Source organism: Oncorhynchus masou, chromosome 15, assembly GCF_036934945.1.
Source record: "Oncorhynchus masou masou isolate Uvic2021 chromosome 15, UVic_Omas_1.1, whole genome shotgun sequence".
NCBI lineage: Eukaryota > Metazoa > Chordata > Actinopteri > Salmoniformes > Salmonidae > Oncorhynchus > Oncorhynchus masou.
In genome coordinates this window covers 31,081,859-31,109,622 of record NC_088226.1, presented here as the reverse complement: position 1 = coordinate 31,109,622, position 27,764 = coordinate 31,081,859, and the positions used below count along the sequence as shown (strand labels likewise).

The 27,764-nt window shown below is 41.3% G+C and overlaps 1 protein-coding gene across 5 annotated transcripts in view; it reads left to right on the top strand.

Moving 5' to 3' along the window:
• The first annotated feature begins 3,698 nt into the window (after positions 1-3,698).
• Positions 3,699-27,764, top strand: part of LOC135556146 (DENN domain-containing protein 1B-like) — a 183,880-nt gene continuing 159,814 nt past the window's right edge. For 3 of the 5 annotated variants that reach the window (XM_064989094.1, XM_064989093.1, XM_064989098.1), the window contains exons 1-2: positions 3,699-4,131; positions 4,781-4,845. In XM_064989094.1, coding sequence (XP_064845166.1) covers positions 4,115-4,131; positions 4,781-4,845 — 82 coding nt within the window. In that variant the 5' untranslated portion in view covers positions 3,699-4,114. Of the gene's footprint in view, positions 4,132-4,780; positions 4,850-27,764 lie in introns of those variants that run through there. The other 2 variants (XM_064989095.1, XM_064989096.1) reach the window with 2 other exon arrangements.

Here is a 27,764-nt window from a genome sequence, read left to right as displayed (position 1 = left end):
GTTGTAGTTATTATAGGAATTATAGGACTATTTCTCTCTATACCATTTGTATTTCATTAACCTTTGACTATTGGATGTTCTTATAGGCACTTTAGTATTGCCAGTGTAACAGTATAGCTTCCATCCCTCTACTAGCCCCTACCTGGGCTCGAACCAGGAACACATCGACAACAGCCACACTCGAAGCAGCGTTACCCATGCAGAGCAAATGGAACAACCACTCCAAGTCTCAGAGCGAGTGACGTTTGAAACAATATTAGCGCGCACCGCGCTAACTAGTTAGCCATTTCACATCAGTTACACAAGCTGCATCCCGGGAGTTGATAGGCGTGAAGTCATAAATAGCTGCTGGCAAATGCACGAAAGTGCTGTTTGAATGAATGCTTATGAGCCTGCTGGTGCCTACCATCGCTCAGTCAGACTGCTCTATCAAATCATAGACTTAGTTATAACATGATAACACGCAGAAATACGAGCCTTAGGCCATTAATATGGTCAAATCAGGAAACTATCATCTCGAAAACAAGACGTTTATTCTTTCAGTGAAATACGGAACCGTTCGGTATTTTATCTAACAGGTGGCAACCATAAGTCTAAATATTGCTGTTACATTGCACAACCTTCAATGTTATGTCATAATTACGTAAAATTCTAGCAAATTAGGCGGCCCAAACTGTTGCATATACACTGACTCTGCGTGCAATGAACGCAAGAGAAGTGGCACAATTTCACCTGGTTAATATTGCCTGCTAACCTGGATTTATTTTAGCTAAATATGCAGGTTTAAAAATGTATATTTCTGTGTATTGATTTTAAGAAAGGCATTGATGTTTATGGTTAGGTACACATCGGAGCAACGATACGCACCACATCGATTATATGCAACACAGGACAAGCTAGATAAACTAGTAATATCATCAACCATGTGTAGTTAACTCGTGATTATGATTGATTGATTTATTGTTTTTTATAAGATAAGTTTAATGCAAGCTAGCAACTTACCTTGGCTTACTTCATTCACGTAACAGGCAGGCTCCTCGTGGAGTGCAATGAGAGGCAGGTGGTTAGAGCATTGGACTAGTTAACTGTAAGGTTGCAAGATTGAATCCCTGAGCTGACAAGGTAAAAATATGTTGTTCTGCCCCTGAACAAGGCAGTTAACCCACCATTCCTAGGCCGTCATTGAAAATAAGAATGCGTTCTTAACTGACTTGCCTAGTTAAATAAAGATTATATAAAAGTGTAATTATTCTTTTTTTTTTAAAGGCCAAATCGGTTTCCAGAAATACCGATTTCTGATTGTTATGAAAACTTGAAGTTGGCCCTAATTAATCGGCCATTCTGATTTATCGGTCGACCTCTAGTATATACACTACACAAGGAAGACTCGATTTGGACAAAAGTGCATATGCTGCCCTAATAAAACTGACTCCGTCAATCAACGAGCCACCTTCATGCTGAGGGAAGCATCATAACCATAGGCTAAGCTTCATGATTGTGAATGGATAGCACACCTGGATAATGCACCAGTCATGGGGTTCCATCTGTCGGCTTGTCCCCTTGTGAGTTGGGTTTGTTGTGCTTCTCAAAGACTTCTTGAGCTTCCTTGACAGTGGAAAATGTGTGCGTTGTGTTTTGGAAGGTCAAGAGGACTTTTGCTGGGTGGATGAAGATGCATCTCTGGTTTAGCTTGCGCAGCTGGGATCTCACCTCATTGTAGGTCTCCCTTTGTTTTAGCAGTTCGGCACTCAGACTTACAATTAAAACCTGTAAATGAATCATTGGCAGTGCTCAGTGCTGAAGTGGAGACCTATTCAATCGAAGTGGAACGTTTGGAGAGGACAGCCAATGCAACAGCGGTGCAATTTTATAACCTGGAAACGGCAAGGTAGGCTCGAAGGGATAATCAAACTCATAAAAGAGAAGACAGAATTACTCTAAAATTATTCCCGTAAATTCAATGTGCAGGTCACAGGACTGGAAACTGGTGTGGAAGTGGGTAACCGAAATGCCTACATGGGCAATCTTTTCTATGAACTGTTGAAGCAGGAGAAGCTGGGTCCCATGCCACTGATTAACATTGTGTATTGCACGGGTCCTCTCCGGAATAATTGTACAGATCCACAGCTTTGAAGTCAAGCGGGAATCCGGAGTCTGACCTATGCAGGGAAGAGGATCAGCATATACCCTTAAATTAAAGGAAGAGGTGATCTCCTCACAAACAATCTCTGTATACAGTAGTAGCGGCCAGCTCTTTCTGTTGAGAGATGCCATGTTTCCACAGTTGAATTGTAGATAGACAAATTCTTGTCACACAATGAGTGTCCCACACCTTAATATGATGTTTAGTATTGACAAGTTTGACAAAATAAGTCTGCTAATTCACAGTAATTTGCAAAAGAAAGGCATGAAAAGGCCACGTGTTTCAATGCATGCCACTGGAACCGGAACTCCAGACTTGTGGTGTTATTTTATTTTGATCCTCTATCTTTGGTATGCAAGAGTGTTTTACATTTCCGATGGACATCACTATCATTATATACCCTTACAACTGTCCTGTTTTAACAGGGTTTATCCTAATACGTTTTTATTTTTTGCCTCAAATAATGTTCAGTGGAACCGCTACTGCACTGTGTATGCTTGCCTTATAAACTGTACATTGAAATAAAATATACTGTGAACCAACCCTGTGTATGTGAATGACTGGGTCATCTGCATGCCACAAACATATATGCCTGCCTGATGAGCTAAAGCCTAAAGTCTTCAGCTCTCAGGCAATGTTACTCATCAGACAAGCATGATTTAGCAAACCATCCCTATTACACACACACACAGAAATAAAATAAATGTTGAACCACATAAAGTGGTGTATTTAATCCACAGTAGGCTATTCCCTCCTGACTCCAGCCCTGTGCGTATTGTGCATATAGGTAATGGTTTTGTGAAGGTTGAGACAGCACCATCAGGATCCTGCCATTATCATATCATAGGAGAAACCTGCAACAGCATGTCCCAGTCTGCTGCCACTTAATTACCTTCAGTCTGCCTGCAGGAAACTGGCTCCCAGCCAGGTCTACTCTCATGAGGGCTAGGAGACACACACACACACACACACACACACACACTGGTTTCAATTTACCAAGGGACAAATATGAGCTTACACAGGGGCTCACTCCCAATACTTCATATAATGAGTAAGCATCTTAGGCGGGGCTACTAAGAGTTGTGTGTGAATTATAGCCTATTTGCCGCAGTAAATGTGGAATGCATGCATAAATGCCCAAATAATACACACAGGAAAATCCTCTGCATCAAGAGAAGCATTTTATAACAATAAAAAGGCTCTGATCATGTTTGTTGTTAATGACATCAGATCCAGGCAGTCGAGTGAAGGTGAATAACAGACAAGAACAACCTAGGATGCTACCTCCATGCCATAGCATTACACATATTACACATCACTGCTCTTACTTGTGAAGAAGCAGTCCCTATTCCACTTGTGTAATAACAACAAAACATAAAACTCAATTACTAAACATTTACTATGAAACAACATAATAGGGAGATCAGATTTAATCAAGGAGGGAGACATGATGAAACCACGCCTGTTCTGAGGTTTTGGGGGAGACACTTCAAAGGGTTTATCAAACGAAGTGACGTCACTACATTTTTGACAGCCACTTCCTGGTGTTATTTGTTGTGGCAATACCGTGGATTTTGCCTAGACTAGACACAGTTCATGTCAGAATTGACAAGAATGTACCTTTTGTAGGTTAGGAGAATTCACACACCAGGTTACGATAATCAATGTCACAGGTTAGGATAATTAGGTCACGGTTAGGAAAAGGGTAGGCTAAAATAAATCAACTTTTGACGTATATTTGACATAAACTGCATCCCATCTAGCGATGAGCAATACTGTGGCACTGAAACGGTCAGCTGCACAGATCAGGAACAAGGAAGACACATCGCTACATCTTTGAAGCGTGCCTGTACTATCGGCAGGGAACAGATAGAAAGGTTGAACAAGTTACGGATCTCACGCTGCTTCAGAACGCAAGCTTGGTCTCGAACAGCAAAGCTGGTGGCGCGATCTGTCGCGATGTTGTAAAGCATGGACAGCAGAATAAAGTAAGAGGCGAGTTTATTTACTTATATAGATTATACATAACACTGTTTTACGGATCGTTATTAAAAGTGTGTGAATTGTAGAACAACGTATGGCGTAATTTGGGATATATATATAGTTAATAATGGAATGATTTAGCTGGCTGTCTGGCATGCGCTAGCATTTGGGTCAGTCTAATGCTGTCTCGCGCTAGCTGACCAATTAGCAAGCCTGCTAACGGCTAGCCATGCATCTTCATCATGTTGCTAAATTAAGTAGCCTGTTAGCCTAGGACAAAGCTCACCGATAATCTAGTATTTAACGGTCCTAAAGTAAACAATATCATCTGGTATCAATACAGACTTTTAGGTACAAGGCATTTCACCACGAAAGTCAGCTACCGCTAGCTATCATCATGTTATTTCTCGGCCATCAAATTAATCACGCGAGAATCCAATTGCTTTGATGTCTGGCCAGCTCACAGAGCGAACTCGACAGATGATTACTTTTATATGAACTGCTTCATAACGATTTATTGCTACGATTTATAGTTAGCTATTTTGCATATATTGTTGATGTAGCTAGTTAGCAATTGTTGCATACCATAAATTCTGTTTGTACACATACGTTTATTTTGCCCCTAGCTGAAGTCATAATCTCGTTTTTTTACAGCGAGATTCCGGAAAGGACGTTTGATTTGGTACTACAGATTGCATGCCCAACATCTGAAAATGAAGGTTGGTAAGATAACGTCCGCATGTTTGTGTTACAACACAAATCCTTATCGATTTGCCCTGGATGGAGAGGCAGAAATGGACAGATCTGAATATCATGTTTTTTCCCCCCTCTGCCGAGTTAGTATCATACGTACACTGCCAGACAATACTACCAAGACACTTTAGAAACAGAAACGTTTGCCTTTATAAAAGCTGTGAATAGCATGCACATTTAGGTTAAATACTAGGAAACTCTTAGATTACAGATAACAGACATTAGTGAGATTTGCATTCTCACCAGACATGGCATAAATCAGAGTCCACGTTAGTGCAGTAAGCCCAATGCTACAGTGGAGGTGGTGAGTAGGTAAGTCTGTGGTGTTATTGGGCATGGCCCAAGACTACCAGACTGTTTCACCAATATAACAGGCTTACAACAGTTAACAGACTGACATCTGTTGAAGATCTAAGGATAGGTTAAAGGTTGGAATGTTGACTAAGAAACTCACACTTAGTTTGGGAGCATAGATTCCAGTGTTTGGAGTCTTATTTCACCTTCTCTCACAGGGAGTAGTTGTTCTATGAAAGTTTCAATTTGTAAGTCGCTCTGGATAAGAGCGTCTGCTAAATGACTTAAATGTAATGTAAACGTTTTTGCATTATGATCCAGATCTACCCCTTTTCATTTTCTTGTGACTCACCAAATAGATAATTCTAACATTTTTTTAACCGCAACAACCCAGGTTCCAGCAGCGACTCCCAACAGAGACTGTTTTGGGTCTAGTCCAGGCCATGAGCAGCCAGCATCAGCTGTTCTTTATATTTGTGATTGTCAAACATTCCACCATTCGAACAGAAAACACAAAGTGCTTAGAATAACCAGGGAATGATTCTGGCCAATAAAGAACGGTTCTAACTTTTCTGAGTAGCCCATGGGAAACAAAACAACCTATATTTCACATTGATATCCAATGTCCACCCTTAAGTCGAATATCAGGTAAAAACAGTTGTTGTACATATTATACCAGCTCTCTCGTTTTCCCTCTCAGTCCTGACATTAAAGAGGTGTTCTGTGGATGGTTCAGTGGTGCAGCTGCTGAGCTGACCAGAATAAAGGGAAACTTATCCTTGGACCTAATGAAGATATTAGATTTAAAACCAAACTCATAAACCTTGGGCCTGTACTGAAATAACTGGCTTTTCTCTCAATGATCCAGGGTCAGACTCGTATCCGGAGCCAGACTCTCAGGAGCTCACATCTACATTACACTCCCCTCAGCTCCCATTGAACAACCAAAAGCTTATACCTCATTGGATAAGTGTGCTGCTACAGCCGAATACTACCTCCTCATTGGACAGGAGAGTTGTAGGGTACAGGAAGTGGGTTATGATGTGGATGAATGGCCAGGCATTAGGAGAGGTTGTTAGGCTCACAGGAGATCCAGAGAGATATATTTGTTGCAAGTGGAATCTTGTGATTTTTGACAGGTTGTTGTTTTAGAAAAATGGGTTTCGGATATCAAAACAGGGAATTGACCAAACTTCCAATTTTTATTGATTTCCCCTTTCCTTTAAAATTGGCCTGGGTTCTAGTCTATGGGGATGTGTGGAATGTTTCTTTTACGCTGCTGCTTATGAATGAAATAGATTGTCTTGTTTTTAAGATATTATTAAATTCAGATTGATGGATTGTGTGGGAGCATGAAATGTGCACTTACTATAGGCCTGTATTGAGGTATTAGGTTGCTATGGTGATGCTGAGCTCTACAGTGTGCTTTAGACTCGGTTCCTCATGACATGTTTGTCTTGTTGTCTTTGTGTGTGTTTTGTGTGTGGTATCAGATAGTGTTCTTTCTGAGTCATAATGGACAGGCTTTGGCCTAGCTGTTTGAAACTTCCTCTATTACTCTAATTTTATCATAAATGGCCATGTTCTCACAGCTAATAGCCTAAATGCAGAAGTTGTTCTCCTCATATTTCAGCCTCTTCATGTTACTATTTTTCATAATGGAAGAAGTTTCACTTCCAACTAGTTAACGATATCACAGAAGGTTTTAGTGGTGATGTAAAAAAAAAAAAGACCCATTTCAATTTGTCTGGCTTGCCATTCCAAATAAAAGTTCTAGCCCCTTGATATAATATAACCCATTGTATATGAGATTCTCCAAAATGTAAATATTCTAAGCATTTATGTATAAATTCCAGTCATACTTTATCTAAAGCCTTTTCAAAGTTAGCAATGAATACCATGCCTAGTTTCCCAGATTTTTCATACACTGAAGTGCAAGGGGCCTCCAATTTTTAAAATGAAGTGCGGAAATGTTGCAGGACATGCAGGTGCAGAGGTTGTGTTTGTACAACAGATGATAGTGTTCCAGAGAGCTTTTGGCAATATTTTCAAAATAATACCTATTTATATACTTTTCAAAGGGCTTTATAACTGTTCAATGAAAAGAAAATGCATTGGAGCAGACAAACCTGTCTATTCAATAAAGATTTAGTTTGTGGCCTTGTCAGCCTCGGCTCACAATTGCCAAGATCGAACTGTCAAAGAAAGCTGAAACGGGTATATTCTTGTAGCCCTTCCCTGGGATATACCACTGTCAAAACGACATTTAAATAACCAAACTGGTATTCAATTTGTAATTACATTGTATAATAATAGTCTAAAGCAGATAATCATCACCCATCCATAAAGGAACTTTCATTCACAATTGGCGTGCACTTGTAATTTGAAAAGGTAGGCTTATCATCCGTTTGACACTGATGAGGAGCTCCAGCAAACAAGCACATTTATTTGAAATAAATCTCCAACTTCGTATTTCAAATGTTCATGTGCACTTTAAACATCTCAGAGGAGAGGAAATGGTCAATTAAATGCAATAAAGTATGTATAATGTATATAATGTGTCGTGGGCCTCCCGAGTGGCGCAGTGGTCTAAGGCACAATGTACGCTGACACGGTCGCCAGGTGTATGGTGTGTCCTCCGACACATTGGGTTAAGTGGACATTGTGTCAAGAAGCAGTGCGGCTTGGTTGGGTTGTGTTTCGGAGGACGTGCAGCTCTCGACCTTCGGCTCTCGACCTTCGCCTCTCCCGAGTCCGTACCGGAGTTGCGGCGATGAGACAAGACTGTAACTACCAATTGGATACTATGAAATTAGGGAGAAAAATGGTGTGAAAAGTAAGAAAACAAAAAACAACGATGTTTCGTACCTAAATTTAACATACATTTCTCCAATGTTGCAAGTAACGGGAATTAAATGTTGTAACGCTAGCGATTATTATATGGAGTGTAGATTTAACAGAAATTAAGTTTAATTTGGGGAAACATGAACAAACATTCATAATGCAGAAATAAAGCGGTCTGAAATGGCGGGAATCCCAGATACCCAGAACTAAAATCTTGTGTAATTGCTCAGATGCTTTATTACTTTCTAGGGTAGACATGTCAGAAAAGATACTAGAAAACAGAAGCTGAACGAGGAGGGCCACCCCTCTCTTTGCAAGTCTATGGGTCAAATGTCCCCCCCAATTCGAAAGATGCTAAAACTTGCAATCTCGTGATTTGTCCAAATAAAACATTATTTTAAAAATAATAAAATAACCAAGTTAGTCGTTGCATCCCACAGTCTGTTGACAGCTGCTATTATACCAGTTATGTTACGTGCATCTGTCTACAAGAGATTACACCTAGTGTACCCCCATTTGTCAATCCGATGTCATTAAATGTGGGCTACATTTCATTTAATAAGGGCTTCATTCATTATTTGAATTCTGTTTATCAGAAGTCTAAATGAATAAAGTCCTTTATAAAATCAAATGTAGCTTACGTTTAATGGCATCGGATTCACAAATGGGGCTTAGTAGTGCGTCTTCGCCACATGCCTGTAGAATAACCCTGTTAGAATGAAGGCTATAGGTAGGCCGAGGTCTGTATGTATTTTTTTCTCATTTTGCTGATGGGACAGTATGGTAACCTTGGTCAGCAGAGTAGACCCCTTAGTCTGCTGTGTGCTGCCTAGTGCCGCTGCCTATTATTAGCCTACATGGCTGTTACAATGAGCAGTTCCCTGTTCCCTGGTAGCTGAGAGAGGAGAGGAGAACAGTTGTTATGTAGTAATCATTTGAAGTCAGATCCTGTACATGGACAAAAGTGGACACCTGCTCGTCGAATATCTCATTCCAAAATCATGGGCATTAATATGGAGTTGGTCCCCCTCATTGCTGCTATAACAGCCGCCACTCTTCTGGGAAGGTCTTACACTTGATGTTGGAACATTGCTACGGGGACTTGCTTCCATTCAGCCACGAGCATTACTGAGTTTGGGCACTGATGTTGGGTGATTAGGCCTGTCTCGCAGTCGGCATTCCAATTCATCCCAAAGATGTTCGATGGGGTTGAGGTGAGTGCTCTGTGCAGGCCAGTCAAGTTCTTCCACACCGATCTCGACAAACCTTTTCTGTATGGACCTCGCTTTGTGCACGGAGGCATTGTCATGCTGAAACAGGAAAGGGCCTTCCCTAAAATGTTGCCACAAAGTTGGAAGCACAGAATTGCCTAGAATGTCAATGTAGGCTGTAGCGTTAAGATTTCCCTTCACTGGAACTAAGGGGCCTAGGCCAGACCATGAAAAACAGCCCCAGAACATTATTCCTCCTCCACCTAACTTTACAGTTGGCGCTATGCATTCGGGCAGGTTGTGTTCTCCTGGCATCTGCCAAACCCAGATTAGTCCGCTGGACTGCCAGAAGGTGAAGCGTGATTCATCACCCAAGAGAACGAGTTTCCCCTGCTCCAGAGTCCAGTGGCGGCGAGGTTTACACCATATTTAGGGAGTTGCTTTAGGACTTGGTCAGGTGGATTAAGCATGTACCAATTTAGGTCACCTAGCAGGACAAGTATAAGGTGCCAGGAGAAAGCTTAGGGCAGGTAGGGTACCTGCTGGTGCTGATGGTGGACGATAACACCCAGCAACAGTCAACAAAAAGCTATTTCAAAGTTTAATGCTTAAAACCAGCAAATCAAATTGTTTGGGTACATTTTTGGGGGAGACATCTGAGCACTGAAGGTGTTCCTTGGTAAAGATTGCAACTCCATCACCTTTGGATGATCTGTCTTTCTGAAAAAGCTTATAACCAGAAAGGTTAACATCAGTGTTCAAAAGACTCTTTCTTATTAACCACGTCTCAGTAACCAACACATCTGGATTTGAGCTGTGAACCCACACTTTCAATTGATCTATTTTAGGTAGTACGCTTCTAGTGTTAACATGCAGAAAACCCATGCAGAAATCAGTGAAGCAGATATCAGAGTACAAGTCAGAATTGGGGATAGCAACAATAGATGGGCCAGGGTGTACATGCACATTTCCATACATCATCAGCAGTAATACAATCAGGACACGGCAGAGGACAGGGAGAGCTCTGTGTTGTTGATTTATGACATTTGAATGTGCATTAGATGGAAACACAATCTATTTGTACAGCAATTACATCAGGTAACATGAATACAAAGCTGGCAGAGGTGGTTAGAATTAGATGGGAGTCCAAGAGTCCGTGTAACCAATAGAGTCAGATTACCGAATGTGGGAACACTGTTTGTCCCACGGTTGGGTAAACAAGCAAGTTCACAGTCAACAAAGCACGCAGGAGTCACGAGGCAAATAGCATAAAGCACAATAAAAAATATAACGACTTGGGGCTAATCATTTTAAGTTCAGAGTCACTCGCCCCAACAGTGCATGTGTTCTGGAGGAAAGTGAAAGCTTAGAGAGAGGGCGGAGTGTGGTGGGGTACCTGTACCAGACAGGGGGAAACAGAAAAAGGGAGTTATTTACATAAGTATTCTGTCAGACTCGAAATTGAGCTCAGGTGCTTCCTGTTTCCATTGATCATCCTTGATGATTCTACAAGTTGATTGGAGTCCACCAGTGGTAAATTCAGTTGTTTGGACATGATTTGGAAAGGCGCACAGCTGTCTATATAAGGTCCCACAGTTGACAGTGCGTGTCAGAGCAAAAAACAAGCCATGAGGTCGAAGGAATTGTCTTTAGAGCTTTGATACAGGATTGTGTCAGGGCACAAATCTGGGGAACGGTATCAACAAATTCCTGCAGTATTGAAGGTCCCCAAGATCACAGTGGCCTCCATCGTTCTTAAATGGAAGAAGTTTGGAAGCACCAAGACTCTTCCTAGAGCTGGCTGCCTGGCCAAACTGAGAAATCTGGGGAGAAGGGCATTGGTCGGAGAGATGACCAATAACCCAATGGTCACTCTGACAGAGGTCTAGAGTTCCTCTGTGGGAACTCCAGAATGACAACCATCTTTGCACCACTCCACCAATCAGGCCTTTATGGTAGTGTGGCCAAATGGAATCCACTACTCAGTAAAAGGCACATGACAGCCAGCTTGTATTTTCCAAAAGCCACCTAAAGAACTCTGACCATGAGAAACAAGATACTCTGGTCTCATGAAACCAAGATTGAACTCATTGGCCTGAATGCCAAGCGTTACATCTGGAAGAAAACTGGCACCATCCCTACGGTGAAGCATTGTGGTGGCAGAATCATGCTGTGGGGATGTTTTTCAGCGGTAGGGACTGGGAGACTGGTCAGGATCATGGGAAAGACGAATAAAGACAAATAGATAAAAACCTGCTGCAGAGAGCTCAGGACCTCAGACTGGGAGCAAATGTTACCCTTCAAACAGGACAACAACCCTAAGCACACAGCCAAGGCAATGCAGGAGTGGCTTTGGGACAAATCTCTGAATGTCCTTCAGTGGCCCAGCCAGAGCCCGGACTTGATCTAACATCTCTGGAGAGACCTGAAAATAGCTGTGCAGCAAAGCTACCCATTCAACCTGAGAGCTTGAGAGGATCTGCAGAGAAGAATGGGAGAAACTCCCCAAATACAGGTGTACCAAGCTTGTAGCGTCATACCCAAGATGATTCGAGGCTGCACTCGCTGCCAAAGGTGAATACTTAATAATATGTAATATTTCTGTTTTTTATTTTTAATACATTTGTAAAAAAAATAATACATTTGTAAAAATGTCTAAACCTGTTTTTGCTTTGTCATTATGTGGTATTGTGTGTAGATTGATGAGGGGAAAAATATTTAATACATTTTAGAATAAGGCTGTAACAAAATGTACTGTGTTGATGACTGTTGTCAATGTCTGTAGTGTCTGTGGTGCAAATGTAATTGTGTCCTTCACAATGGTCTCTACTTTCTCTGGGGCAACCTCAAGGACTCGACCCAGGATCCTCCCATCTTGCAGCAAGGATTCCAAAGCAGTTCTCTGAAATTCTTCTGGCTCTTGTGACCAAGACTAAGTAGATGATTGTGGACTACAGGAAAAGGAGCACCGAGCACGTCCCCTTTCTCATCGGGGCTGTAGTGGAGCAGGTTGAGAGCTTCAAATTCCTTAGTGTCCACATCAACAACAAACTAGATTGGTCCAAACACACCAAGACAGTCGTGAAGAGGGCACGACAAAGCCTATTCCCCCTCAGGAAACTAAAAAAGATTAGGCATGGCTCCTACGGCCCAGTACATCACTGGGGCAAAGCTGCCTGCCATCCAGGACCTCAACACCAGGCGGTCTCAGAGGAAGGCCCTAAAAATTGTCAAAGACCCCAGCCACCCCAGTCACAGACTGTTCTCTCTACTACCGCATGGCAAGCGGTGCCGGAGTGCCAAGTCTAGGACAAAAAGGCTTCTCAACAGTTTTTACCCCAAGACATAAGACTCCTGAACAGGTAACCAAATGGTTGCGTGGACTATTTGCATTGTGTGCCTTCCCCCAACCCCTCTTTTACGCTGCTGCTACTCTCTGTTTATCTTATATGCATAGTCAGTTTAACTATACATTCATGTACATACTACCTAAATGGCCCGACCAACCAGTGGCTAACCGGGATATCTGCATTGTGTCCCACCACCTGCCAACCGCTCTTTTTAAGCTTCTGCTCCTCTCTGTTCATCATATATGCATAGTCACTTTAACAATACCTACATGTACATACTACCTCAATAAGCCTGACTAACAGGTGTCTGTATATAGTCTTGCTACTCTTTTTTCAAACATCTTTTTACTGTTGTTTTATTTTTTTACTTACCTACACACGCACACACACATCTTTTTTCCCCCACACCATTGGTTAGATCCTTTAAGTAAGCATTTCACCGAAGGTCTACCTACACCTGTTGTATTTGGCGCACGTGACAAATAAACTTTGATTTGATTTGAACTGTGAACGGTATTTCCTCCGACACATTGGTGTGGCTGGCTTCCGGGTTAAGCTGGCAGGTGTTAAGGAGTGCGGCTAGGCGGGTCATGTTTCGGAGGACGCATGATTCCATCTTCGCCTCTCCCGAGCCAGTTGGGGAGTTGCAGCGATGAGATAAGATCGAGGGGGAAGGAGAGACAACGATAGGCATCTTTCTATGTACAAAAGGTTGCATGTTCGAATCCAGTGATAAAGTTGTTTTTAAGGTTTTTGTTTTAAGCCTATCCCAAACTTTAAACCCTTACCTTAACCATTTGGAGTTAATGCCTAAACTTAACCCTAGCCTTAAAAATGTGAGTTAATGCTTTTTCTTAAACTATTCGAAATATGTCTTTTGGAACAACTTCGAAATTTTACGTTTGATAAACATGGATGAATTCTGACGTGAGACTGTGAAAGCTTGTTGGCCTGATGCCCGCAGCATCATCAAGGACCCCACACACCCCAGCCACAAGCGATATCAGAGAATGAGGTCTGATACCAACATGCTCAATGACAGTTTCTATCTACAAGCCATCAGGCCGCTGTACACTTGAGCTGGACTGACCACCTGCGCTGACTCTCCGCACTTTAGCACACAGATACTTACACCCCCACACAGATACTCACTCACTCATGCTACACACACACACATCACAACGGCTGCTACCAGACTCTTAAATACTGCACAATTTAAACACTTGTCCTCCAATCCCCTCTTCCCCAAAACATGTGTACATATTGGACTATCAATTGAGTGTTCCTGCATTATACTTATGCTAAAATGTTTATTCTACTGAGCCATGTTCATATTCTTTTCTTTTTTCATTCCTTACTGTTATTGCATTGTCGAGAAGGAACCTGCAAGTAAGTATTTAGTTGGACAATGTTTATCCTGTACATACGACTTATAAAACTTTAAACAGCCTATATGTTTCACACCCTCCTACCGCTCTGTCTGTCCTCTGTTGTATGTGTCAACACAGCCGTTAACACCTTCCATTTATAGTAGTGGCATTAGGCCAGTGGGAGATGGGCAACTTCAGGACACAGAGTGGGTTTGGTCTAATGTATGTTTCACGTTGATTGAGCTGAGATTTTGGCCAGAAGAGAGAATATGTGCATATGGTCTTGTGCATTTTTGCATACAGTATGTGTCACTTGTGTGTGGGAATTGCTGACTAAACTATAATTAACTATCATTAAACACACAGTGCATGTTGCTCTTAACATTAACCATGTTTAAGAACTGCTCTGTATGGGTATTCTATATAGCATACATGTGCGTACATATACCACTCCCAGTCCCATGCACACACTAGTAATAATAATAATAGTTTAGGTCTAAATGCAATCTAACTTTACATCACTGAATGAGGCCAGCTCATCCACCTCCCAGTAGTAGAGCACATCACACAGGGTTTCATAAGAGGCCTGAGATCAGCACTCTGCAGTACAGGGTTATTCTGACTGACTGCATTGGTCACTGGGCTGGATGACCACTCACCCATAGGAGATATTGTTGCACATTACTTTGGGCTGGACTCTGACTAAATGCCTTGAATTTAAGTCAGCTTCTAACTTTGGTACTTGGATGCAGTACTTTCTTCAATGCACATTTGGAGGTTATTTAATGTTATATCATTTAGGGGAGCCTTGCCAGTGTTGAGTGGTTTCATTCTTACAATGCATAAAAAATGAATACGAAATCCTCTGGAAATGATTTGTCTCATAGAGATTGTATTGAACAATGAGCATGACACTGAACAATGTCTGACCAGGAGTCAGGTGACATCTTGTTGATTTGTTCATGGGCTAGCCTAGAGTCATTAGACTAGGCTATATTTACTAATATTCACTACCCCAATCTTAATAATTATTGAAACTGTGGAGGTAGAAATGTGGTTTGTGATTCCGTAGAGTTATCATCAGGGTTCAATATTCAGGTAAATTGAAAGGTGAGCAACTTCACTCTGCAACAGAATTAGCCTACAATTCATATGCTCATTATGGGCAGAAGAATTGAATGCTCAGAGAAAGCAACAGGGTCTAACTGTAACGTTGGCCAACCTAGTCAAACTCTCTATGACTGTGAGTCCTTTGCTTTCCCCAGCAGGCCTATAGAGAGCAGCCCTCTCTGCCCTGCTCAGTTCTATTGGCTCAGAGTAGTGGATGCCTAGGCAGGCAGGCAGTGAGCTGAGCTAGATCATGTCGGCTCCCTGAGAGTGACTGGCATGCTAGCTAGTGCGGGCCCCTGTCGGCACTCCGCTACATAGAGCCATATTGATGTGTTTCCAGGGCCCTGCCAAAGCTAGCAGATGATGCTAGTGGTGCGGTGCCAAACAAAGGCAGTAGGTGGGAACAGATGCTACCTGTCCTAGCCGCTCGCTCCAGCCAGATTGCTCCCGGTAACAAAGCTATAAAGTTAATAGATCACCATATCCATTTTACAACTGCACTCATGCTGCAATTAGCTGAACGATTTGCTGTTGTAAAAAACAAACAAAAAAACACAACACCAGTCAGTGGCTTTATCAGTCTTTGATTTTTGTTTATCAGTATTTGATTTAGGGACCGTTGGTGTCTGTGTGTGGCGATGGAACTGGAACGGTGGTTGTGTTCCATCGAGTAATGTGTCTTGTTCCAATGAATCGTGGACAAATTCATGGCCTGTCTCAAGAGCCTCAAATGGCTATTTTACTGGTAATACTGTAGGAGTTCACATTGAACTGAGTTACTTGAGATGATTTGTTTGATGGCTGTATTGATATTGATGCATTCTCTCTATCCTGATAAGAGTTGCATCTCCATAGACTTGAGTTGAGGAACCAGACAGCCATAATAACAGAATGGCCTTTGATTCAGATGCCCTCCTAACTTCACTCGCTCCAAGCATGCACCAATTATGAATCAGAACTATTGTTCTTGCTCCAGAGAACACTCTCTCACTGCAACCCAAGGTCTCAGAATGTCACCTCCTGCCAGCTAGTTAGCCGGCTGCGTTGCTCTCTGCCTCCCTGCTACTGTATCACATCCTCAAGCATTATTCTCTCCACATATTCTCTCCATATGTATTTTCTCTTTTCATCCCTCCCCCCTCACTTCCTGCGTCTTCACACTGCAAACACCCGCATAGTAGAACTTTTAGAAAAGGTTGAATGCTGACATTCTGCAAAAATGTCACTTTTGCACGTTGACCTCCCTCGCCCTGGTTCTGCGTTTTGATTGGTTGTTGGCCTCGTGGTGCGGTCGTGGTGGGCTCACACCCAGGCGGAAGGCCATTGGAGGAGCTGCAGATGCCACGGTAATGAGGAGGGTGTTGATTGGTCATAAGAGAGGCCATACTCCACACACAGGCACCAACACTTCTGTTAGTTAAATTGGCTTCCATGTAGATGGAAAAATATGTTGGCTTGTTTTTTTATTTTCTTAAGTTGAAATTAGGAAGTCTCATCATAACTGCTCAGAGTTTGACACTCAGTTATGAAGTTATCTGCATCTCATTCTGACTTGCTCCTTTGTTTGTTTGGCTAATTTGTAGCTCCCTCTCATCTGTCACTCAGACATTGAGACTCAGTAGTCTTGCTCTAGAGTCCTGCTGGTCTCTGGGCCCTGCTCTGTTGGGCTGTAGAGAGAGAGACAGCAGGGTGGACGTTACTGGGCAGCGAAGGATTGGCCTCTGGCTGCTTGGCAACCCTGTAGCTGTCTGTCTTGCCAATATTGGAGCTGTCTATCTGACAACTGAAGAGAAACTACAACTCTGGTTCTCCGCTATAGTCTCTCACTCTCAATTCATTTTCAATTTAATGGCTTTATTGGCATGGGAAACATGTTTACATTGCCAAAGCAAGTGAAATAGATAATAAACAGAAGTTAAATAAGCAATAATAAATTAACAGTAACATTACACTCACACAAGTACCAAAAGAATGAAGACATTTCAAATTGCAAATAGTTAAAGTCCGAAGTGAAAATAAATCAACATAAATATTGGTTGTATTTACAATGGTGTTTGTTCTTCAGTGGTTGCACTTTTCTTGTGGCAACAGGTCACAAATCTTGCTGTTGTGATTGCACACTGCGGTATTTCACCCAATAGATATGGGAGTTTATCAAAATTGGATTTGTTTTTGAATTCTTTGTGGATTAGTGTAATCTGAGGGAATTATGTGTCTAATATGGTCATACAGGAGGTTAGGAAGTGCAGCTCAGTTTCCACCTCATTTTGTGGGCAGTGTGCAAATTGTCTGTCTTCACTTGAGAGCCAGGTTTACCTTCGGTGGCCTTTCTCAATAGCAAGGCTATGCTCATTGAGTCTGTACGTAGTCAAAGCTTTCCTTAATTTTGGGTCAGTCACAGTGGTCAGGTATTCTGCCACAGTGTACTCTGTGTTTAGGGCCAAGTAGCATTTTTTTTTTGCTAATTTTTTTGTTAATTCTTTCCAATGTATCAATTAATTATCTTTTTGTTTTCTCATGATTTGGATCGAATTGTGTTGCAGTCCTGGGGCTCTGTGGGGTCTGTTTGTGAACAGGACCAGCTTGCTTTGGGGGCTCTTCTCCAGGTTCATCTCTCTGTAGGTGATAGCTTTGTTATGGAAGGTTTGGGAATCGCTTCCTTTTAGGTGGTTGTCTCTTTTCTGGATTTTGATAATTAGCGGGTATCGGCCTAATTGGGGCGGCAGGTAGCCTCGTGGTTAGAGCGTTGGGCCAGTAACCGGAAGGTTGCTGGATCGAATCCCGGAGCTGACAAGGTAATAATCTGTCGTTTTGCCCCTGAACAAGGCAGTTAACCTACTGTTCCCCGGTAGGCCGTCATTGTAAATAATAATGTGTTCTTAACTTCTCTAGGGTAGGGGGCAGCATTGGGAATTTTGGATGAAAAGCATGCCCAAATTAAACTGCTACTGCTACTCAGCCATAAAAGCTAGAATATGCATATTATTAGTGGATTTGGATAGAAAACACTCCGAAGTTTCTAAAACTGTTTGAATGATGTCTGTGAGTATAACATAACTCATATGGCAGGCAAAAACCCTAGAAAAAATCTAACCAGGAAGTGAATCTGAGGTTTGTGGTTTTTCAACTCTTGGCCTATCGAATACACAGTGTCTATGGGGTCATATTGCTCCTAAGCCTAAGGCTTCCACTAGATGTCAACAGTCTGTAGAACCTTATTTGATGCTTCTACAGTGAAGTGGGGGCGAATGAGAGGGGGATGAGTCAGAGGTCTGCCAGAGAGCCACAAGCTCAGTCTTGATTTATGTTAAAAACATCCTAAAGATTGATTCTATACATCGTTTGACATGTTTATACGGACTGTAATTGAACTTTTTGACTTTTCATCTGCTCCTAGTGATCGCGCGTCATGAGTTTGGATTGTGTACTGAACGCGCAAACAAAAAGGAGGTATTTGGACGTAAATTATGAACATTCATTATCAAACAAAACAAACATTTATTGTCGAACTGGGATTCCTGGGAGTGCATTCTGATGAAGATCATCAAAGGTAAGTGAATATTTATAATGCTATTTCTGACTTTTGTTGACTGCACAACATGGCGGATATCTGTTTGGGTTGTTTTGGTCTCTGAGCACCGTACTTAGATTATTGCATGGTGTGCTTTTTCCGTAAAGCTTTTTTGAAATCTGACACAGCGGTTGCATTAAGGAGAAGTGGATCTAAAATCCATGCATAACAGTTCTATCTTTTACCAATGTTTATTATGAGTATTTCTGTAAATCGATGTGGCTCTGCAAAATCACCAGATGTTTTGGAACTACTGAACGTAATGTGCCAATGTAAACTCAGATTTTTGGATATAAATATGAACTTTACCGAACAAAACATACATGTATTGTGTAACATGAAGTCCTATGAGTGTCATCTGATGAAGATCATCAAAGGTTAGTGATTCATTTTATCTCTATTTCTGCTTTTTGTGACTCCTCTCTTTGGCTGGAAAAATGGCTGTGTTTTTCTGTGACGAGGTGCTGACCTAACATAATCGTTTTGTTTGCTTTCGCCATAAAGCCTTTTTGAAATCAGACATTGGCTGAATTTACAACAAGTGTATCTTTAAAATGGTGTAAAATACATGTATGTTTGAGGAATTGTAATTGTGGGATTTCTGTTGTTTTGAATTTGGCGCCCTGCATTTTCACTGGCTATTGACGAGGTGGGACGCTACCGTCCCACGTACCCTAGAGAGGTTAACCTCTCTATAGGAACTGACTTTCCTAGTTAAATAAAGGTTCAATATTTGGCGTTATTTGGTGTTTTAAGTTGTACACAGAGTCTCAATTTGGTGTTTGTCCCATTTTGTGAATTCTTGGCTGGTGAGTGGACCCTAGACCTCATAACCATGAAGGGCAATGGGTTCTATAACTTATTCAAGTATTTTTAGCCAGATCCTAATCAGTATGTTGAATTTGATGTTCCTTTTGCTGGAATAGAAGGCCCTTCTTACCTTATCTCTCAGATCGTTTACAGCTTTGTGGAAGTTACTTGTGATGATGATGTTTAGGCCGAGGTATGTATAGTTTTTTGTGTGCTCTAGGGCAATGGTGTCCAGATAGAATTTGTATTCGTAGGTCCTGGCAACTGGATCTTTTTTGGAACACCATTATTTTTGTCTTACTGAGATTTACTGTCAGGGCCCAGATCTGACAGAATCTGTGCAGAAGATCTAGGTGCTGCTGTAGGACCTCCTTGGTTGGGGACAGAAGCACTAGATCATCAGCAAACAGAAGACATTTGACTTCAGATTCTAGTAGGGAAAGGCCGGGTGCTGCAGACTGTTCTAGTGTCCTCACCAATTCATTGATATATATGTTGAAGAGGGTGTGGCTTAATCTGCATCCCTTTCTCACCCCCCGGCTCTGTAGAAAGAAATGTGTGTTTTTTGCCTATTTTAACTACACACGTATATGTTTGCGTATATGGATTTCATAATGTCGTATGTCAATTAAGGTGTGCAGGGTGAATACGCGGTCTGGCATATGGTAAATTGGTAAAAAGCTAATTTGACATTTGCTCGGTACATTTGTTTTCGCTGAGGAAATGTACGAGTCCACTGTTAATGATAATTTAGAGGATTGTCTCAAGTTTGATGTTGATGCATATCCCACGGTAGTTATTGGGGTCACATTTGTCTCCACTTTTGTGGATTGGGGTTGGAGAATATGCCAGAGATGATATTAAAGCATTTAAGTATAGTCAATTGGAATTTGTGGTCTGTATATTTTATCATTTCATTTAGGATACCATCAACCCCACAGGCCGTTTTGGGTAGGAGTGTTTGTATTTTGTCCTGTAGTTCATTCAATGTCATTTAAGGATCCATTTGCATTTGCGAAAAAAGCACAATCGTTGCACGACTGTACCTAACCATAAAAACCAATGCTTTTCTTAAAATCAATACACAGAAGTATATATTTTTAAACATGCATATTTAGCTAAAAGAAAACCAGGTTAGCCGGCAATATTAACCAAGTGAATTTGTGTCACTTCTCTTGCGTTCATTGCATGTAGAGTCAGGGTATATGCAACAGTTTGGGCCGCCTGGCTCATTGCGAACTAATTTGCCAGAATTTTACGTAATTATGATATAACGATGAAGGTTGTACAATGTAACAGGAATAGTTAGACTTTTGGTTGCCACCCTTTAGATAAAATACCGAACGATTCCTTATTTCACTGAAATAATAAACGCTTTGTTTTCGAAATGATAGTTTCCGGATTCGACCATATTAATGACCAAAGGCTCGTATTTCTGTGTGTTATTATGTTTAAGTCTATGATTTGATATTTGATAGAGCAGTCTGACTGAGCGATGGTAGGCAGCAGGAGGCTCGTAAGCATGCATTCAATGGCACATATTGCAATGGCACATATGGCACTTTTACTTTCTTCTCCAACACTTTGTTTTTGCATTATTTAAACCAAATTGAACATGTTTCATTATTTATTTGATGCTAAATAGATTATTAGTGATGTATTATATTAAGTTAAAATAAGTGTTCATTCAGTATTGTTGTAATTGTCATTATTACAAATAAATAAATTAAAATGGTCGATTAATCGCTGTCGGCTTTTTTTGGTCCTCCAGTAATTGGTATCGGTATCAGCGTTGAAAAATCATAAACGGTCGACCTCTAAATGTAATCCTATATTAGTATTCATGTGTCTGTGTGAAGAGAGAGAAGCCTCCTGAGATATAACATTGACAGTATATTTTAGATTGTTTGGTGATAAGGCAACATTCCATTCCATGATTAGTGTCTGTCAGTATTTTTTGTATTTCTGTATAAGCAAGCAGTACATTTTGATGTCTGTTGCATGAGAGCAAAATGTACATTTTTGAACATTCAGGAGGATGGACTTTGTTATAAAATGCTGTGGTTTAGTTCTGCTGGTTGGGCTCTCAACGATTCACCTATGGGTGGGTTGTTGACAAGCTCCATTACTGCAGTAATTAAATAAAGTTTGATTGTTTTGATGAAATCCATACGTCTCTCCTTTTTGATTAGAATAATTCCACCACAATTTTGCGATGAAAATGGGATCCTCAACGGTTCTAAACTATTGACTTGCCGCTACTTTCTAAAATAATATCTCAAGATATTCTATGATGGGCAGTGATGGACGGAACCCCAGGATGACGTTATATCAAAGCTTATAATCCAAATTTCAATAATCTTATTATACTTAATTCTATATGTTATTATCCAAACTCCAGATTAAGACTTATTTCCACCTTCACCCAACTCTCATATCACATTCACACAATACTATTACCAAACACAATTAATCAATATTTGTATAATCTGCAGGAATATTTTGTTCTATAAGTTGTAAGGTCAAAACTTTTCCATTAACATCTTACTATAACCAATTTTTCCATAATCAGGAATTCCCTCTAAAGTTTCCATATTTGGTAAACCTGCAAGGACCGATCCCACCGAGATCCAATGGCCGAAATACCATGTCTCGACGTCATACAAACACACCGGTACGCGACCTGTTCAAACAGGATTTCTCATAAACTTCCGCTTACATTCCTACGGTTCATAATAAGATACCTATTTATATTTTTGAAACCTACTCCACATCCCTCAGAAATACTTTAAAGACAATGAACACCCTTTTCGCCTAACTGCATACTTCTGACTTAGGTAAATAAGAGACTCGACTCTCTTTTCCAACCTACCACACAAACTAGGATAAGGAGAACATGTCTTTCAAGAAAATATTTCATTAGCTACGTGACATTTTTTTCTTGCCCCCTCAACATTTTTGTCCTAACTGCCCACTCTGACATTAATTAATGTCTAATTGGTACTATTAATTCTGTGCACTTTAAGTTCAATTATTGAAAGAAATCAGGCTCACCCTTAATCTAATTATGTTTGAAATGATGTATCCATTCAGCTGATGCTCCCAGCCAGGTAGGGATCCGATTCTATAGATTCTTCACTTACATTGAGCTGATTTCTGACGTGCAGTTCCTTCTTTTTCCGTAGTGTATTACTGTATTTATTTTTGGTGATTCACCATAGTGAAGGCGTATGCTCAGGTTTTCTGGGTCTCTGTGTTTTTGGTTGGATAGGCTTCTCAATTTCTTTCTTAGGTTTTTGTTTTCTTCATCAAGCCATTTGTTGTTGTTGTTAATTTTCTTAGGTTATCTGCTTGACATTTTTATATTTGATAGGGAATCTGTCTGAGAGGTCAAATATACTGTTTACGTTTTCTACTGCTAAGTTTACACCTTCACTATTACAGTGGAACATTTTGTCCAGGAAATTGTCTATAGAAGGGATTGAATTTGTTGTTGCCTAATAGATTGATAGATTGTTGTTGCCTGATAGATTTCCATACTATTTTCCTTCTATCTGTAGAATTTCTTAATATTTGATGCCTCATGATTGAGCATAGCTCTGTTCAAGTAGAGTGTGATTTTGCTGTGATTTGATAGGGGTGTCAGTGGACTGACTGTGAAAGCTCTAAGAGACTGGGTTGAGGTCAGTGATAAAGTAGTCTACAGTACTACTGCCAAGAGATGAGCTATAGGTGTACCTACCAAAGGAGTCACCTCAAAGCCTAACATTGACTATGTACATTCGTGGCCAAAAGTTTTGAGAATTTCACATATTCATTTTCACAAAGTCTGCTGCCTCAGTTTGTATGATGGCAATTTTCATATACTCAAGATTTTTATGAAGAGTGATCAGATGAATTGCAATTAATTGCAAAGTCCCTCTTTGCCATGCAAATTAACTGAATCCCCAAAACACATTTCCACTGTATTTCAGCCCTGCCACAAAAGGACCAGCTGACATGTCAGTGATTCTCTCATTAACACAGGTGCGAGTGTTGACGAGGACAAGGCTGGAGATCACTCTGTCATGCTGATTGAGTTCGAATAACAGACTGGAAGCTTCAAAAGGAGGGTGGTGCTCGTAATCATTGTTCTTCCTCTGTCAACCATAGTTACCTGCAAGGAAATACGTCCCGTCATCCTTGCTTTGCACAAAAAGGGCTTCACAGGCAAGGATATTTCTGCCAGTTAGATTGCACCTAAATCAACCATTTATCGGATCATTAGAACTTCAAGGAAAACAGTTAAATAGTTGTGAAGAAGGCGTCAGGGAGCCCAAGAAAGTCCAGCAAGCGCCAGGACCATCTCCTAAAGTTGATTCAGCTGCGGGATCAGGGCATCACCAGTACAGAGCTTGCTCAGGAATGGCAGCAGGCATGTGTGAGTGCATCTGCACGCACAGTGAGTCAAATACTTTTGGAGGATGGACTGGTGTCAAGAAGGGCAGCAAAGAAGCCACTTCTCTCCAGGAAAAACATCAGGCACAGACTGATATTCTGCAAAAGGTACAGGGATTGGACTGCTGAGGACTGGGTTAAAGTCATTTTCTCTGATGTATCCCATTTCCGATTGTTTGGGGCGTCCGGAAATAAGCTTGTCCAAAGAAGACAAGGTGAGCGCTACCATCAGTCCTGTGTCATGCCAACAGTAAAGCATCCTGAGACCATTCATGTGTGGGGTTGCTTCTCAGTCAAGGGAGTGGGCTCACTCACAATTTTGCCTAAGAACACAGCCATGAATAGAGAATGGTACCAACACATCCTCAGAGAGCAACTTCTCCCAACCATCCAGGAACAGTTTGGTGACGAACAATGCATTTTCCAGCATGATGGAGCACCTTGCCATAAGGCAAAAGTGATAAGTGGCTCGGGGAACAAAACATCAATATTTTGGGTCCATAGCCAGGAACCTCCCCAGACCTTAATGCCGGAGGAAACACCGTGTACCTGGCAACCTTGGTTAGTGCACACTGCGCCCGTCCCGCCACAGGAGTCGCTGGTGCGCGGTGAGACAAGGACATCCCTACCGACCAAGCCCTCCCTAACCCGGACGACGCTAGGCATATTGTGCGTCGCCCCACAGACCTCCCGGTCGCGGCCGGTTACGACAGAGACTGGGCGCGAACCCAGAGTCTCTGATGGCACAGCTTGCGCTGCAGTACAGCGCCGTTAACCACTGCGCCACCCGGGAGGCCGGTGTCAGGTTCTTGTCCAGTTCTGGCATTTAGGTTGCCACAGACTAGTAGATGTCACTGGGCTTGGAAATTGTTGATCTCCCCCGCTAGGATGGAGAAGCTGCCATCGCTAAAGTATGGTGATTCTATTGGGTTGATATAGGTAGCACACATGAATGAGATTATTGAGATAATTTCCTTAATTAATTTCTAGCCTGATGTAAAATGTTCCTGTTTTGACTAATGTAATAGAGTGGGTTAGGTCTGCTCCATACCAAATTAGCATACCCCCGAGTCTCTTCCCTATTTCACACCTGGTAGTTTGGTGGATGGAACTACCAGCTCTCTGTAACCTGGAGGGCAACCCGTGGGTCTGTCTCCTTTATACCATGTTTCTTGTAGGATGACAATGTCTGTATTTCCAATTTCTTTGAAGTCTGGGTTCCTGCTCTTTAAGCCAAAGGCAGATGACTTCAGACCTTGTATTTTCCAGGATGAGATAGTAAAAGCTTTGTGTTCCATAGTGTCAAGTGTTGTTTTAGGCCTAGACCATCACAGTAGGTGTGAGCAGAGCATGTTGAGCATCTGATACATACATCTTAGGTCGCAGGATGGGGCTTTAGTGGGTGTAATAGTGACCTCAAATTTTTGAACGGTAGTGTAGCTATTCGAGGACAAGGCTGCAGGTCAATATCTATAATTTTATAGAGAGTATTAAAAAAGGATGACCAATACTCCGACAGCTTAGAACATGAATAAAACATGAGTGTGGTCTGCCGGAGGGAATGAACATCTATCACGTGTCATTCATGTCTGGGAGGAATTTACTATGTATTTTTTTTTGGTATAGGGAATTCTGTGCAAGACCTTGAACTGAATTAAACTTAACCGAGCACACGAGGATGTGGAGTTGAAAAGGGCCTCAGTCATCTGTAAGTTCAAGTTCACTACCCCAGTCTGTCTTGATTTTGTTTGTTGGAGAGGGTTCAGAGGAAAGCAAAATGTCATATAATCAGACTATGCCGACTCCACGAGAGGGACAATGTCTCCTCTAGCAATGTCTTAGGAGGCAGTTGAGAAAAGGTGGGAAAATGAGAGCGAACAAATTTACAGGCTTGAAAATAGCAGAAAAGATTAGAATGAGCCAGATTAGATTTAGCGACGAGATCATTAAAACTGACAAACTTCCCATCTAAAAATACATCTTTGAAACAAACCAAACCTATCTCACACCACAAAACAAAAGCCTGGTCGAGTTTGGATTGTAAAAATAGGGGTTGGAGGAGAAGGGGCAGAAAGTCTAAAATGTTGAAGAAATTGTCTCCAGATCTTCAAAGTAGAGTGCACAATGGGGTTTCCGGTATACTTTGAAGGACACAAGGACAGTGGGGCACAGGCAAGTGCAGAAAGGGAGGTTGATTGGCAGGAGTGCGCCTCTAATAAGTACCAGCTGGTCCCTGGCGCATTACACTGAGTCCATAATCTTTTGAATATTGGCTGCCCAATAGTAAAGCAGTAAATTGCCAAACCTCCATCTTGTCTCCCTATTTGAGGTATTGCTCTATGTATCCTAGGTGATTTGCCTGCCCAGATAAAATGACTGATGAGCATATCCAACTTGGTAAAAAAATTATTTTGTCAGAAAGTTATTGAAAAATGCATAGAAACCTAGGTAAAATGTTTGTTTTAACAGATTGGATTCTGTCAGCTAATGAGAGAGGCATATTATCCCAGCATTGTAAATCTGCTTTAACTCATGTGACTAGGCTTGCAAAGTTAGTTTTCTGGAGGGGAGACAAAGAGTGTGTTATATTCACACCTAACTAGGAAAAGTCAGAGGGTGACAGATGGAAAGGCAGGGCTCCATGGGGAATTTGCTTAGGAAACATACACAAAATATACATTATGTTATAGACAAAGTTCACAGGGTTAGTGATATATCGGTGGATTCCAGTGAATGATGATGATAATTTTAAGGCCAAGGAGAGCATTTATATCGCAAGAGCAAAAAGGGGCGGGGACATAGGGCACCCTTGACGCGTCCCTCTGGAGACGAGGAATTATTTTGAATGTTGAGAGATGGTGTGTACGCTAGCCGTAGGATTAGAATGGAGCAGACGTATCCATGAGATATTGGACTCAAAACCAAATTGGACCCAAAACCAAATCTTCCAAAAATCTTAAATAATCCCACTTCACCCGGTTGAAAGCCTTCTCATCAAGAGAAACAACAATTTCTGGGTCTGGAGAGATAGGAGAGAGTATTGTTCAAAAGCCGGAAATCAGTTGTCACCCTTTTTGATGAAACCATTTTGACCATCAGATATGACATCCTGAAGGCAGGGTTCCAACCGGCATTATAGAACCTTAGCTAATAGTTTAACAACAGCGTTCAAACGTGAAATGGGCAGATATCCACCACATTCTGCCGTCTCTTTATCTTAACCCTCCTGTTGTGTTCGTTTCATGTTAATTAATCCTGTGTTCCTGGTCCAAAATGACCGTCCCATTATAGCTGATTATAAATCCATAATAATATATTTATTATCAACTTAAATTCTTGTGAACATTACACGTTTTGAACTTCTATTTGCTATTTATGGCCTGTAGGCCTCATTGACCTGAGCTCATACAACTCGTTTTTGAGTAAAAAAAGCATAATGTATGGATGATTGTGACTATAACAAATACTCAGATAGAACATATTGTGCTTTTTTATCTCAGACTAGTTTGTGTCCAAGTTTAACAATGACTATCTCCTCCTCACCAGTGTCAGGATCAAAGATATGATCAAGAGCCTCACATACAGTATATCATTTGGTCATTGTGCTGCCACATAATGAATTGTGAGCATGACTTCAAAAGAGATGTACAGTGGGGCAAAAAAGTATTTATTCAGCCACCAATTGTGCAAGTTCTCCCACTTAAAAAGATGAGATGCCTGTAATTTTCATCATAGGTACACTTCAACTATGACAGACAAAATGAGAAAAAAAATCAAGAAAATCACATTGTAGGATTTTTAATGAATTTATTTGCAAATTATGGTGGAAAATAAGTATTTGGTCACCTACAAACTAGCAAGATTTCTGGCTCTCACAGACCTGTAACT